The 16,555-nt window shown below is 34.0% G+C and overlaps 1 protein-coding gene across 1 annotated transcript; it reads right to left on the bottom strand.

The window, feature by feature from the left end:
- Window positions 1–67: 67 nt before the first annotated feature.
- Window positions 68–4,635, bottom strand: LOC126975073 (keratin, type II cytoskeletal 1-like). Its single transcript, XM_050822883.1, has 3 exons — window positions 3,722–4,635; window positions 3,100–3,392; window positions 68–253 (listed from the first exon to the last, which is right to left on the bottom strand). The coding sequence occupies exons 1-3, from the start codon at window positions 4,500–4,502 to the stop codon at window positions 113–115; spliced, it is 1,215 nt and encodes a 404-aa protein (XP_050678840.1). The 5' UTR covers window positions 4,503–4,635; the 3' UTR covers window positions 68–112.
- Window positions 4,636–16,555: the final 11,920 nt, after the last annotated feature.

The raw sequence follows: 16,555 nt of genomic DNA, 5'->3' as shown, positions 1-16,555 counted from the left end.
TGACGAAGTAGGAACAATAAATAAGAGATAAAATAGATTCAGAGTATATAATATAAAGTTTGTTCTTCGTATTCGATTGTGTTTCTTCCGGGTTGGATCGTATATTAATTCGTCAATGTATTGGCAGTATTCCTTTACTCTGTTGGTAGCCGCCGCTGGCTTCCTGGTGACCGTGCACAGCATGAGCTCCAAGATTATTAAACTTCTCTAGCAGCTCTGCTCCGCCCTTGTAACCCTTTTGCAGGAATTCACCCTGAAATTGATTTAAAGAATTACTTTAAGACTTTTCATCATTACTTTTTTTTTACAGTCGTACTTTATTCAAGCGAAATAACGACATTATTTATACCTAGTCTTGCTATTAATATACATAATTACTAAATATTATAATAATTTGAAGCTCATTAAAAATTATCTCCAACGGCCTTAATACATGACCTTTGAAACACGGACTTTCTCCATGGGAAAACTTTTCACTGCAAAACATAACAATTGCTGTAAGGACTCCAAACTATCATGGCATTTTAAGCATGCACTCTTTAAGCCTAACCATAAATTATAAACCAGAGGATTAAGATTGATACTAGAGTTATCCAGCTGTGGTGGCCATCTTCGATCAAGGTGACAAGTAAGTAATTCAGAACGACTAGAAATATAATCTAATTCTCTAATTCTGCATGATTTCGTAAGTATAGATAGATAGCCATTATAGCATAGGACACAGAAGAATAAAGTATCACATATTGGACAAACATCCTATATATTATAATAATATACAGTAAATATAATTGATAAAATAAATTGGATCAACTTCTGTTAAAAAGAGAGTGTTCCTATAAATTGCCGGATATACAAATATTCGGATACCAAGTGGATGAAGAGTTTAAAAAGTTGTATTTGGCTCCAAACCCGCATAGTGTAATGCCATCACAGCAATTCGTTCTATCACCCCACTCCATTCATGTCCATTAACGTAGAAGAATACTAAAAACATGCGCAACATGCGCGTAAATGAGAAAACGCAGTGATTATCTATGTAAATAATAAACAAAGACTAAGTTGGAAATTTTATTCCTGAACAACCACAATAGGTAAAGACCCCATAAGATATCGATAAGCTATAAAGCATTAGTAACTCATTTTTCTATTCAGGTTCAAACATTTCCCAGAGTAACGTTGAAAATAAGGTTTGTTCAGGAGAACGTGCCAACCATGGCAGGAGACACGCGAGGGATAAGCCGATCGTGAATATTAACATACATATTATAAGAATGGCAGGTTACAAATACAAACGTAGTATTATTACTTTTTTTAAGTAACAGTATTAACGGCCAGATTAAGCATGATTACTAATCGAAAACATACCCGTCTATTTTAATATCCTTCTAGAACTTAGGGCTAAAATTCTGATAATCTGCCCCAAAATGATGCATAAAAGTACAGTTACCTACATTACGTAAAGATGTGATATATTTTGTCTCAAGAAGAAACCTTGCACGAGTGCCACTCACACTTAGCCGGTTATTATGACAAGCGAACGACGGTTGGTGACCCATTTGACAAATTACAAGTTAAACCGTTAGGTCAATCCTTAAAAGAACATAAAATAAGGTCTTGATAAAATCCGTTCACAACTGGCAAATATATCAAGACAAAATTTTGAATTTTCAACTCCCTTTTTATGGGAACTATTCTAGACAAAAAAATAACGAGGGATAGTTTTCGAATAATTATAACTCGCTTAATTAACAAAACATTTATCTAGGGACATTTTCAACTAATATGCTATTTGCTATATATAATCAAAAAAATAATGAAATCAGTTCAATTGTAATGGCGATGATATGAAAGTATCATAAACAACAAACAAATACACATACACTATTTCGTGTGGGTAAAAATTGCCTTAGAACAGCCGAATAAAAGTTATTGGCGGTGATAATCGCCTACTATTTATTAAGCCTATTTTCCTGTACAGACAACAAAAAGGGCTGCTGGAATAAGGAACACTTGAGCTTCAATATAAATAGAATAGCAGTTTTGCTGTTTATTTTTTATCTTGCATTTCATTCGGGTACTTAATTAAGATAGTCCCTATCAAACAAAAAGTTAATGTAATGCGGGCGTCCTTCGTAATAAAATACGTTGAGATGAGGTTGAGGACACGCAGTGGATGATAAACTGTTCAGCTGTGCCAAATGAATCGTGAACTGTATAAGTTAACCATTCCTTATACATCTTATCTGAAGTTATTTTTATTCTTGTTTGGTAATTTGATTCGCTTCCTTTTGGCGTTGTGGAGAAAGGTACAATCAAAAAATGTAGGTTAGATAGAGAATTTGGCTCTTTATTTAATTTTATATTTATTTTTGGAATAAGCCCTATTTCATTGGTAATTCAGCCGCGATTCATTCTAGTAATGTCAAAAAATCGAACATAGAAGAAAAACTCCATAAAAGATTTAAAAGCTTGACAAAACTTATTATTTACATTTATTAACTGGCAACTAATATTATTTCACAACCCAATCGTTGTTCTTTCAAAAACAATGTGACTGAGGTTCACTCACAGAGTTGAGAAAGTAATTGTCATAGTCGTTAGCAGGTGTGTACAGTGACGTTAATTGCCCCGGAAGTGGTATTTGAAAGAAAGAAACAAGAAAAGTCCTTAAAGCGTCCTCTATATAATATATGTGTTTTAATTACAATGGATTCGCGCTGCATTATTGACAGAAAATTATTCTCATTTGCCAGCATTTTTGGTTGGTAGTAGTATTGTAGTAATTCAATAAATTGAATTTGAAATTACCTGTACATACATATATGTAGGTTATGAGATAGCTATAAAGTATACTGCGCGTCTACGATGAGGACGATGATACGGTGATTAGGTTCGGCCTAAAAAATATATTGTACGCTTTCCTACGATTTATATCCTCTTCTTCTTCTTTTATAACATTTCAACTTATTGGATGTGACTTATATTCCAACCTAATATGTTCAAAATAAAGTAGTTGATAGTTAATACTGTTACGAGTTTGGTAGCTGTCCAATTCTATTGTCTATTCCATCCTACTCTTAGAAAAATAAAAGAACTTACCTTATTGGCCTTTGAATCATCGATTTTTTGTTCAGAAACATGATGTCCTTCTTTGCCCTGTGCATTTGCATCAAGAATCTTTTCTTCATGGGCCCCTTTGAAGCCTTGCTGCGAGTTCTCGCCAAACGAGCCAGCGTTCTGCCCAGCGATTTTATGGTCAGCCTCATCATGAGCTTCATCATAGAAGCTTTCAGATTTTTCTTCTTCATTTTTACTGCTTGAAGACTTAAAGCCCTTGCTCACGTGGCCTTTTTTGTGACTTTTAGCTTTTTTGACTTGTTCTTCGTTGGCACCTAAAACAAATTAATATCTTTTAAAATCTGTATAATACAAAAATTTCTTCAAGTTTTTAATTACAGCTTTGTTTCAATTTTATTCTTTGTTAATTTTATTTTAACTTTTCATTCTAAGACTAAGTTAACGTTAAAGTTAACACAAACAGAAACCAAAACTCGCAATTGCTTTTTGCTTTTGTTAATTTTCCCGATTTGGTATTATTTCATTCATTTATAAAATATACTGATTATTATCATCTTACAAGCATTGTTTGTTCCTAGCAAAATGATAAAATAATATAAAACACAAGGATTGTATAAATATAAGTACAAGTTGCATAGCTCACCTAGCTTATTAACTTTCTGTCCACCCTCATAAAACTTTTCATCCCCCACTGCCTTCTTCTTAGCCTCCTCATCTTTGTAGAAGCTCGATTCACCCTTATCTACTTTAGCTGCAGCTGCAGCCTGTTGAAATCCTTCCTGTCCATGTTTCACTTCCTCTTCAGCTTTCTTCTCTAATTTCTCAACGTTCTGATCAGCTCCTTTCTTTTGTGCCGCATCATAGGCGTTTTTATCAATGTAACCTCCTTGTACTTGCCCTCCTAATATTGGGTGGTGGTATATAAGACCGTTTCCAATGCCGACTCCACCTACTCCAATTCCACCGTAGCCTGGATGAATAAGGCCATTTCCTACAATACTTGTCCCCAAACCAGCCCCATTCACAAGACCAGTTTGAACTGCTCCATTTAAGCCACCAATACCCAATCCTCCAACATTTCCAATGCCTAAACCACCTACACCAGCTCCACCTAGACCTATTCCAAGACCTTGACCAAATCCTAATCCACCGATGCCGCCCAATCCAATGCCTTGGCCCAAGCCATAACCAGCAACTGAGTTGTGTATCGTAGACGGCGAGCCTTTCAAATTCTCCTCCGGATAGTCCTCACTTTCTTCAACTTCATACGATCCAGATAATGGCATCCCACTCTTCACATCAACCAGCATGGAATCCAGTTTTTCTTGTACATAATCGTACGGCGTTTTTTCACCGGCCAGTTCAAATTTCACTGCTTGAGTTCCAATTATATAAAAAATTGATAAATAAATAATGGACAACATCGTAACGATGCACCGTTACTGACGAAAGACTACTGTCATAATTCTATTGTAGAGTTTATTTATAGTTTTTTAAAAATGGTGGAACGAAACAATATCTTTGTGATAGTTTTCACGCGAAAAACACTGCAGTCAGGTGGTTTCCTTCCTGTGTCATTGTCTTCACTAATCCTAATGGGAACGCTACTGCTCAATACAATGAGTTACTTCTATTTCGACCTTGCTTTCCAGTTGATTGGCGGTGCCAATGGCTCGTTTACGCAACATTTTGATACGTTTTCTCGAATAAATTTTCTTTAGTTGTCACACTTCAGACGAAACTAAACTGCTCTAATTGGAATACCTTAAAACGTTGAAATAATTATACTGGAGATAATTAGAAATATTAATTACATATTGCAATATATATCTACACCAATGACATCATACAGTTTTAGGAGTAAGTTAAGCTTCTTATAATTAACAAGTGGTCGCTTAAAAGTTATTTATATCTTCATTTAATTAATTCATTCTTCATTTTTAATTTTAATAGCAGTTATGAAGTATCATTTTATCAAAGAAAAACCTATATTATGTAACTAATATTGTATTTCTAGAACTATGTTTGATATATCGAAAATATCTAGCCTTTGTTTTGTAGTTACATATTGTTGGTAGGTTCTAGCTTAAGAAAAATGATCCTATTCCTTGACAACATGTGTGCAAAATTTCATGAAGATCGACCGAGTATTTGAGGCGTGAAACCGGGAAACAAACAAAGAAATTTATCTTTTGCCAACTTCGCATTTATAATCTAAATTAAAATAAATTTTAGATTGCTGCACTTCTTCGTATAAACATTTTATTTAAAACAGCTACGCGCAATGTTTGTCCATATATGGACACGTTAAATTAAAATCTACCAAACAGATTGTTATGCGGTTTTCATCATGTTAAAGCATTAATATATCAATGCGAGTTTAGCCCTAAGTGGTTTCACACAATTATAAATGATAAAACACTGTTCTTTTTATATAGGTTCTTTTCTTTTTTTATTTGAACTGAACAAAGTCTTTCGATTCAGCTACTAATTTTAATAATTGATCATTATCACTATAGTATACCTACATAATATCAGTAGTTAAGGGCGGTTTTAAAAACTATTTGCGGTATAGGCGGTTTTAAATTCTATTCTATTAGCAATATACTTATTTGCTAACAACCTTGTTTCGAAGGTTACAAGCATTTGCGATTTTCGGTTTAAATATATGTCGAGGGCTTAAAACAGAGGTTATCAATCAAGCATAGCCTACATCGTCATTGTAAATTATAATTTAATTTTAATTAGAACTGCAATTAGTTCGCGTTCTCGCGTAAAAGGCGTTCAAAAATTTTAATTAGTAAAATTACATCACATTATTTATTCTAAGCCTTATATTTTTTGGGCCTACTTATATCGAATGAGAAAAAATGAAATACTTGGAAACATTATTATTATTAATTTAAATTGATTTAAATCTAGAATTCATTCACATTGCAATCTTTAACATACTTCATGTACGGAGCGGGACGGAGTAGCAAAATGATAATTCTGGATAATGTTGACTTGAAGTAAGTAATTTCTTATGAAATAAGTGTAGGACAGTATTATATAAAATTTTGAATAAAGTAACTCTTTACCCCGGCATTAAAAAAAATTGAATAACGTCTCCATTCATCTACAATTACGATAGTGTAGTTATTGAAAAAACTTTATCTCGAGTTGCAAGTGAACATGGCGATGGCACTGTTCTCGTTTCTTAAAATACGTAAAATAAGTAAATAAAAAAGGATCAAACCAAGGAAAGGCTGGCCGTATTTTATATTATGTGATATATCAAAAAAGATATCACCTTCACTAATGGTTAGGTACCTACATCTATCTATATCATAAAAGGACAATGTAATATTTTACACTATTGATATTAATATAACCAATAATTAGTCTATTAATATCAAAGCTGCAGTAAGAGTCCCGTGTAATTAGATAGTAAAGTATTAATGTGTACGTAACCGAGTTGTGAATGCTTCATTAGTTAGCGCCTGTTGGAAAATACAAGGCAACAACTTTCGCAAGTAAATTAAACAAACAAGCGTAGGCGTTATATTATCGCGTTCGGAACAAATTTGACAGCTGATATTGAAACGGTAAATTAGAAAGCACTATTAATGATGGAACAGTCTTTAGTAAGCTAAGTGATTTACATATATTGTTATTAGAGTTTTTCATATTTTTTGGATGACACGACTGTTTGGCTACATTTCTTTTTTTTGTGTTTAAGTATTATGTATAATTACATATATTTACTGTGAAAAGTGTATTTGTTTTTTATTTAATTCTGGATAATTCAGCACCGCCATAAAACTATCAAGGCATACCAGGACAGTAAGATTCCAGTATGTTCCAAATTGGTGCAAAATTAATTACAATCTGGTAACATTAAAAATAGTCCGACACAGAATATTTTGTTGCCATTAAGTTTCCAAAATTTCGTTACGAATGTTTAAGTTTTGGAGGAAAATATAGTCGAGATTGAAACTCTGATTCTTCAGTTTTTTGATGTAGCTGCAATCGTCTCGTTAGCGCCTATAGATATTATATTCATTTAGGATTATTAGATCTGAAACCTTTCACAACTCATTTTACCTCGGTACACACCGACGCGTGTTGAGAATGGGATAAGCCGCCATCTTAGTTACGTCAGGTGCAGACAGACTGTTGACGTCACGTTCTATTTCAACGCAACTCGCGAGAACGTTTGATAACCTGACTTAAAACAATATGCCCTATTTCCTCCACCCGAAACCCGCAGCCAGTGATCATAGATAGATACGAACACCTCTCATCCATCGAGCTCGTCTAAATTATAATATTCCTCATTGATAGTTATAATGGGACATTTATATTTGTATTTTAAGATATTTATCAGACAACAGCTGAATTGGGTATTAATTATTTATAATTTTAAACTAGCTTATGTCCGCAAATTCGTTCGCTTTATATTCTAATAGTCTCGGGAAGTCTTAAAAATTTCAGGAAACAATATATGTATATCCCTATAAACTCTTCTGTACCCCTGACGCCCGAAAGCGTAAGAAACAAACAATCAAACAAACTCGCATGAGGATTTACCATACATATCTACATACATATATTGTGTATGTAAAAGGACGATATAAAGCAATTAGTTCGATATTTTGATTGCACTTGCCCAGATGTTTGATAATCAATAACTTACATAATAATTAACAATATGTACCCAAGTGTACCTATCTACCTCTTTCATTTATATTATTTGTATACAAACCAAAACTGACCTACTTCATTGGCATATTTTTCACGTTTCATGTTTTGAAAGCTCTGTTTCAAAGTCCGTCGTTCATTAAGGCTCTTTTCAATGAACATTTTAAAAGCACCACTGGCAAAGACCTGTTGTTGAATTTTCATATTAAAAGTAAAACTGACTTTTCACTGTTTTACATTAAAATATTTATATAAAAATGTACAACTATAATCCTATGTTAAATAGTACGACTTTAACAGTCTGCAAATAGTACGGATAGTTCTATCGTTAGTTTTTTTTGTATTAAAATACTAGCTGAACCGACAGACGTTGTTCTGTAGATAATAATAAAAAAATTCAGGTTTATAGGAATTTGCCAATAATATTTCAAAAAAATCAAGAATTATTTCGTAAAAAATGCTCCCTGTTGTTATAATGAAATTGTTTCACAGCGGAACTGTCAAACCGTGCATCACTACTATCTCTCATAGAAAATATGTCCATACAAAACAAATATTGCAATTAAAAACAATTAAGGGTCTCAAATCGAAATAAAAACTATCCTATCTCTCAAGTTGGACCAAACTGCACTCCATGAAGTAATCTCCATTACAATCCGTTCATTAGTTTAGTAGTCCATCGCGGACAAACAACGTGTCGCGTAATTTATATATATTAAGATTAAATTAGTAAATGCGCGTGTAGAACATAAGATCAGACGTGCATTGGTTTTCTAGCAAGGTAGGCACTGTAGATCTAACTAGTCGTAGTTGCTGTTTAGTCCGACAGTACGGACTTTTTTCTATTCAGTGTATGAAACGCTGCTTGCTTCGTATATGCAATCTGTATACTGCCTACCGTAGGCAGTAAATTAACTTTAACACTAGTGCTATATTTATTTAGATTCACAACGAGGTAGGCAATGCCTAATTCCCTATATGATATACTCGCCTCTGCACAAGATGTAAAAACCAAGCGCTTATGCACATCAGCAATAAAAAAGATTAAGATATACGTTGCCGACTGGGAGTATGGTCTAAGCCTGAGATCTGTAGAGCGTACTAAGACTTTGCTCAGACCCTACTTACGCAAAACTTAGCTGAGTTTAAGCTTAGGGTAATCTTTAATTTCATTTTTATAGCCATATGTCAGCTGAAATTATGCTGAGCTTAACCTAAGACAGCGCACTCCAAAAGTTAAGTTCGCGTTTTATCACACTAAGTAAGGTCTCTCCCTTTAGATCTCACACTAAGCCTGAAAGACCATAATGTCGTATCCGTACAGGAATACAGAAACCGTATGATTCCATAAACTGGCCAATCTAGAACGTGATTCACCTGTGGTACGCATTTCTCGTCGCTCTAATGACTATACAAAGAAAAGTCTAAATAACGACATTAATTTTGATAGTCTTAAAAACTTTAAATTAAAGCTCATTACATTCTGAGGCTGTAGATAGGTAACACACCTATCTACAGCCTCAGAATGTAATACTTAGGTAGTCTTATATAATAAATCGGTTGGAATATTGCATTCACAGGTTTGTAATTAATATAAATAGCTTGTAATTTACTAATTTTAATCAATATTCTTTTAGATTTCTCCTTACTAATAATTTTTGTAACACAAAGCATGCTGTGATTACCTTTAATTGTAGGAAAAGTAAAATTTTATGCAATGAAATTATTAAAACTGTAACTACAACTTCTTATGTTGGTGATCCATTAAACAAATAAATAAGTGGCTAAGCATGGCCAAAAGTTTCTTGCGTAAGACTTTTTTATGACAATAAGGGATGATACGAGCCGGACGTTCAGCTGATGGTAATTGATACGCCCTGCCTTGAGATGATAAGATCTTAAGTTTCATTTGCCCAGTAATTTCACTAGCTACGGCGCCCTTCCGACCAAAACACAGTAATGATTACACATTACTGCTTCACGGCAGAAATAGGCGCCGTTGTGGTACGCATCTAGCTGGCATCTTGTGCAAAGGAGCCTCCCACTGGTAAAGATGCGTTCGTACTGACAAAAGTCAATGTGAAATTAGTGTAGCCCAGTGCTTCCTAATCTTTATTACTTCCGATACTATTTTCAACATATTCCTCTTTCACATACGTAGACAGAATTTTTGCTGTAATAATTTAAACTATTACTTCTATTAGTCCGGCTATGGCTGAAAATCCAACTGAACATTAAAGACAAGAATGTATGAAATTCAAAAGAATTATTAATTTCGTTGGACCAATACGGTCACGCACCTGTGACGCTTCTGTGTTGCAAGTTATTGTGGGCGGCGGTGATCACTTAACATCAAGTGATTTGAACGCACATCCCATGAAAATATATTTGAAAGTATTTAAATCATACTGGTGGATGCTTCACCTCTTCACGAGGTATCTTTATCTACTGACATTAACATTAAGATGGTCATTTATAATAGTTTAAATAGCAATGAATTTCTACAGTTCTCTTTTTAGGGTTCCGTAGCTAAATGGCAAAAACGGAACCCTTATAGATTAGTCATGTCTATTTGTCTGTCCGTCCGTATATCACAATTCACAGCCACTTTTTCCGAAACTGTAAGAACTATAGTGTTGAAATTTGTAAAGTACATGTATTCTGTGAACCACACTAAGATTTTCACATAATAAAGTAGAAAAACTACAAATTTTGGGGGTTCCCCATACTTAGAACTGAAACTCAAAAATTTTTTTTCATGAAACCCATACTTGTGGGATATTTATGGATAGGTCTTCAAAATGATAGGTGTAATGAGGTTTTTACTATAATTTTTTTCTAAACTGAATAGTTTGCGCGAGAGACACTTCCAATGTGGTAAATAGTATGTCCCCCCGTGTAACTTCCAAAACAAGAGAATGATAAAACTAATAAAAATATATGATGTACATCATACAAACATCATACATCATGCAAACTTCCAACGAAAATTGGTTTGAGTAGTTTTTATATTTCATAAATCGTACTATCAATAACCTTATTGAAAAAAAAATACACTAATATTAAAACATCTATCAAAGTTACAACGAGCTACAAGAACTTTTATATTGTGTTACTTGCGAGTCCGACTCGCGCATGGCCGCTTTTTTTAAATTTGAAAAGTTGTTAGTGTCGTGCGGATCTATGATAATTCATTTTGAGTACAATAGCTACTAAAACACGAATGATTACTATATTAATCGTTAAAGCTTTCATTATTTCTATGAATTCATAAGTAGGTCTCTATCAATTAATACACAGTTCCAGCTCATTTGTAACAATGTTAGTTGTCAGATTATAATACCGATCGCTCACTTTCTCAAGCCATCCACGATTGTCAATAGACAAAAGATGTTTTCAATTTCTTTTACTTTTTCTATTTGTTTACCGGACGTACAAAAGTAGGTTTTGAAAACATTGGCGCGAGATCCATTGATTGTTATTGACAATAGGTTAAGTAAAATATGTTCAAAATATTTGCTTTTCTTTTGCCATCACAAAATATGATGTGTACTTAAATTAAATAAGGAATATGACTAATTTCGGATGAAATACTTTGACGGTAGATACAATCGAATAGATACCTACTAGATATACAATATATATATTATATATACCACTACTTATCAAGTTAATATTTATCATCATTAATAAAATTATTTTAAAGACCTAAGATAATTAATAAGTCTAGATAGAGTCTCTTGCTGTTAGGCAACCGATAAAAACAGGCCACGAATATTAGTTAAGTGTGCGTAACAAGCTACGTCTTACTCTCGCGATTTGTATGACACTTTGCGTTATTTTGCGTGAATTGCTCAAAATGGAGGCTAGTTCTAAACTAAATTTTTTCGACGTTTTCACAGCTGTCATAATCTATATAATAGACCATAGACGTATCTAAGTTAAAGACAATCTATGCAAAGTGATGTATCAAAAATACACGTAGACGTTTCAACTTACGCAACTAATTGTACGTTAGTAATAAAAAAACATTTGTGCCGCTCGACTTCCTGACGTCCAACGAAAACAGCTCGCCGAACAGTTTTCTGTCTGAACTGTACTTCAGGCATTGAGCTCTGACACCGCGGGATGGTCAGCGGTGTTTTTCCGTTGTCGTCAAGAGTCGAGTTGGAGTCGAAAAGAGCGCACAGGAGATCGGCTTTCTCTTTAATCGTATGGGCCAGGGTGTCATTCCTCATGTGCAACGGCGGCAGGGACGGCTGGTTGAAGTTGCTAAGAGCAGCTTTCGACAATGACCAGAGCTTGCATGTTCTGTAACTGGAAAGCTGCTCGCCGATTTTGACAACGTGCTTCGATTTCGCACGGGGTATTTGCCGCTTAAAGAATCTGGAGGCATGGTTATATTTCTTCTTAAGATATTTGCAGTTCGGATCCTTTGAGCCCAGCGCCGCAGCCCAAGTTCGATACGCCTGATTTTTAGCAGTTAGATCTTGCTTGAACTGAGGCATCGAACCAGGACTGTTATCTGTCAGCGATCGGTACTACAGAGCTTGGTATAAATATATCCATGCCCTGCAGTATCACAGGGACTGGGATCATCTGAAGAGAAACAAACCTTGCCCTAAAGGTAGAATGTAAAAAAGGAACGCATCCTTTCCCAATCTGCTGACTTGTAGTGCCAAACGCGGCGGGTCGCTTTTGGTCTGCGACGTGGGCGTTGGATAGGCACTACACTCCTGACCAGGCAATCGTCGGACGTTCTGCGAGAGGCGTCTACAGAGAACTGGTAACTATCGGGATATGTAGTCAGCAGAAGATCTAATAAGGACGGCATGTGGCTATCCACATCTGGGAGCCGCGTTGGCGACTCAACAAATTGGGACAGACCATACGCCAATACAAAATTATGCACAGATCGCCCTTCGTATCAAATCAAATCAAAATATTTTATTGCAAGTCACATTTTACAGTAGGATGGTTGGTACATTAATGGGTAGACAATATGTGACGCCCTGCAAGGGCACAGCAACGTTATACATAAAATAAATAAGTCTTATACATTTTATACATTCTTATACTATATTGTAACTAATTCTCACACTTGTAATTAAAAAATTCGGGTAAATCGTAGAAGCATTTTGAAACTAAAAATTTTTTAAGATGTCTTTTTAAGATTTAAGATTTCGTTTGGGATTTGATTATAAATTTTTATTGCCATGTGGTGAGGGCTCGATGACACTAATGACATACTTGTTTGGGGGAATTTTTAATTTGTTTAAATTTCTATTATTTCGCTTGTTATTTGGTAGTGTTGAGTATAAGTCCGAATGTTTTTTAACAAATTTACATGCTTCTAGGATGTAAATTGAAGTAAGAGTTAAAATTTTGTGTTTAATAAAATATGGTCTACATGAATCCATCTGCTGAATATTTTCTAAAATTATGATACATTTTTTCTGTTGAATAAATATTATATCTTTTATTTCACTACATCTTCCCCATATTAATATTAAATATGATAATCTAGAATCTGCATATGCATAATAAGCAGCAAGGGCAGGTTTGAAATCTGTTACGCGTTTTAGTTGGTAAAGAGCATAAGTAAAAGATGACATTTTGCTTTTTAATTTCTGTAGATATGGCTTCCATGTCAAGGGTGAGCCTAAATCAATTCCCAGTGTAGCTGTGTCAACTGTTTCAAGTTGTGAATTTTTGTAAGAATATGATATATTTAAGGGGGATTTTTGATAAGGTTTAAAAGGTATAATTTTAGTTTTATTAATATATAGTTCAAGATTATTATTATTTAGCCAACAAAAGATTTTGTCCATTGTAATATTTAATTTTTCTTCTAGTTGTTTTAAATTAGAGCATGGGATCAAAATAGAAATGTCATCAGCAAAAAGAGCACAATCATCGTCTATTAAGTTAGGAAGATCATTTATGTATATGAGAAACAATATACAACCCAACCTCGATCCTGATAAGTGAGCTTTATTAGATCTTATGTGGTCTATCTTTCCAGTCTCGAAGTTAGTATTTTCTATTTCCACATATTGAAAACGATTATTAAGGTAAGATTTGAACCATTTGTAAGCAATTCCTCGAATTCCTGAGAGAAATAATTTTTCTAATAAGATATCATAAGAGACTCTATCGTATGCTTTGCTCATGTCAAGCAGTAGGCCGACTGAATATTTTTTATTATTAATTGAATCAAATATTTTTTGTATGTATTTGTATATCGCTAAAGTTGTGGAATGGTTTTTCCTGAAACCATGTTGGCTTTCATTTAGGATATTATATTTTTCCAGAAAACTACTTAGGCGTATAGCCATTGCAGTTTCAAATATCTTCGCTGATGTAGGTAGAAGGGCAATAGGTCGGTAATTGTTTACACCAGATGTGTTTCCTTTCTTATATACCGGTTTTATTATGGATATCTTTAGATCGTCCGGAAATAATCCTTCACAGAATGATTGATTAATAAGTTTAGTGTACGGGTAGGTTACAATATCAGTAAATTTTTTTATTAAAAAAGGGGGGATTTCATCTATTCCGAAAGAGTTTTTATTCTTAAGATTTTTTATTATGTTAAAGATGTCTTTGTGTTCAAACGAATTTAGAAATAACGAATTAATTATTTTATTCGAATTTATAGCTATATTGTCGTTTTTTACTTTAGGGCTTGATGAGATGGATAAATAGAAACTATTAAATGTTTTAGCAATAATTTTCGGATCTACTAGTAGCGTAGTCTGTGGTACGTGATCCAAGCCATTCGGCATTGTGCCCGTTGAAATCACCCAAGACTACGATTTCAGCGGAGGGGATCTGTGCAAGCACGTCGTCAATTGCCGCTCGAACGCAGCCCATGAGATGATCCTTTTCTGCGTTACCACTATGGGACCTGAAGACCCACGCATAGATGCGAACGTGGTCCTCAAAATCTACACGGAGCCAGATAGTAGACAGGTCCCTACCGTCAACATTGCCGAGATGGTAACAGCAGATATCTTCGATAACGTACACACATACCCCGCCAAGAAGCAAAAAATTATGCTCAATTTTGTCCCGGGGTACGTTAAATATGATAGTAGGTCGAGGCCACCGGTCCTCGACACTTATCTATGCGAAACATAGCGGCACTAGGCCGCTTCTTCACGATTGTTTTGTTAAACAAATATTTGGTAAATTGAATTGGTGCTCTGTCAAATGACTCAGTGTTAAAATAAGACGATTTAAACATGCTCATTAATCATAACCTTATTATTAACCCAATTATATAAACTGAAATATCCGAAAAACCGAAAAATTTCATTTAAATATAATACAAATACGAAAAATAAGTTCTTTTGTAGGTTTTGAAGCAAATATTAAAAATTAATTAAAATATACATAATTAATGTTGTGACGGCGTGATTCATTACGATCGTCTAACCAGCGCATAAGATGTTTCACATGAATTAGGTTCTCATACAGACATATATCATTGTATATACCAATATTATAATATATACAATAACAATTCGTTTTCTCACAGTTATTGTTTTATTAATAACTTAAAGCTCCAACATAGAGCAACTTTATACGACAAATAACAATTTCGAAGAGGCTTACAGGATTTTGTTAACATATTCTGAACATACTTTACTTAAAGCAGGGAATCTCGCAGAATTCCAAGTTAAGGTATGCGCATTGTTAAGATTCAGCCGAGTTGCTTTGAGACTAAGAATTTAATACGCTTTGTAATATTTGTCGTATACAATATATATATATATATACGTTATAAGTTCCAGGCTTTCGTTGGTGATCTTAATTATATTGAATGTTACTCTTTTCATACTTTAATAGTCATAAGCATTATTGTGTTTCGGTCTGAATGGCACCGTAACTAGTAAAATTACAGGGCAAATGAGACTTAACATCATATGCCTCAAGGTGACGAGCGCAATTGTAGTGCCGCTCAGAATTTTTGGATTTTTTAAGAATCCTGAGCGGCACTGCATTAAAACGGGCAGGGCGTATCAATTATCGTCAGCTGAACGTTCTGCTCCCTTACTGTCATAAAAAAATCTTACATTTTAATAACTTGTTAGTTCAAAGTAAGTAGTAGATAATTTTTTTCTAAAATTCAAGCAAAATGTATAATGGTCACTGGAACTTCTCAATAACCAGTGATTGACTAATCAAAGAGTCTATATTATTATATAAAATATGTCTGAGGTTAGTTATTTTTTTTTAAAGTATGTTATACAATTTTTACAAGATCGTAATGGAGAGTTCTTAAAATGTCATTGGTAGGGGAGTCCTATCCTTGACAAACCGCTGACCAAGGGATAATATTTATGGCTTACATACTACACTATGAATACAATCCCTAGATTTCTTAATATATAATATAAAAGCAAATAAAAGAAAGTCTCCCAAAGTTACTGAATGTATTCATGAGGGACCGGTCGTAATCTAGGTCATGCAGCGTCTAGCTGTGCCTAAATGGAATGGAGACACGTTCATCTTAATTTTATTATATATAGTTTTGTCGTATATTACGCAAGAAAGAGAATTTGCTCGTTAAATTGAACAGGCGTTTAAATTCGTTTCTGCCACATATGTACTATAAAAATGAATACCTATTTCTACTGGTTACGCTTTAACTAATTGAGAATGGCTTTACCGACTTCATTAATTTAATCTTTCTTATATGTTCTCTTTTATTTCGTAGAAGGTTCGTACATTAAAGAAAATTATGAAAATTGCACAGAAACTTAAAAAAATAAAAAAATTAACTGCT

The sequence above is a fragment of the Leptidea sinapis genome, chromosome 34, assembly GCF_905404315.1.
Source record: "Leptidea sinapis chromosome 34, ilLepSina1.1, whole genome shotgun sequence".
Taxonomy (NCBI): Eukaryota; Metazoa; Arthropoda; class Insecta; order Lepidoptera; family Pieridae; genus Leptidea; species Leptidea sinapis.
This window is presented reverse-complemented; position numbering and strand designations above follow the sequence as displayed.

What these genes read in the sequence shown, in the direction of transcription:
- LOC126975073 (XM_050822883.1), bottom strand. Translation starts at nt 4,502, where the DNA reads ATGTTGTCCATTATTTATTTATCAATTTTTTATATAATTGGAACTCAA. An exon ending in ACAGAAAGTTAATAAGCTAG is followed by an intron (nt 3,393 to 3,721) that starts GTGAGCTATGCA and finishes AATTTGTTTTAG; the next exon opens with GTGCCAACGAAGAACAAGTC. An exon ending in ATGATTCAAAGGCCAATAAG is followed by an intron (nt 254 to 3,099) that starts GTAAGTTCTTTT and finishes AATCAATTTCAG; the next exon opens with GGTGAATTCCTGCAAAAGGG.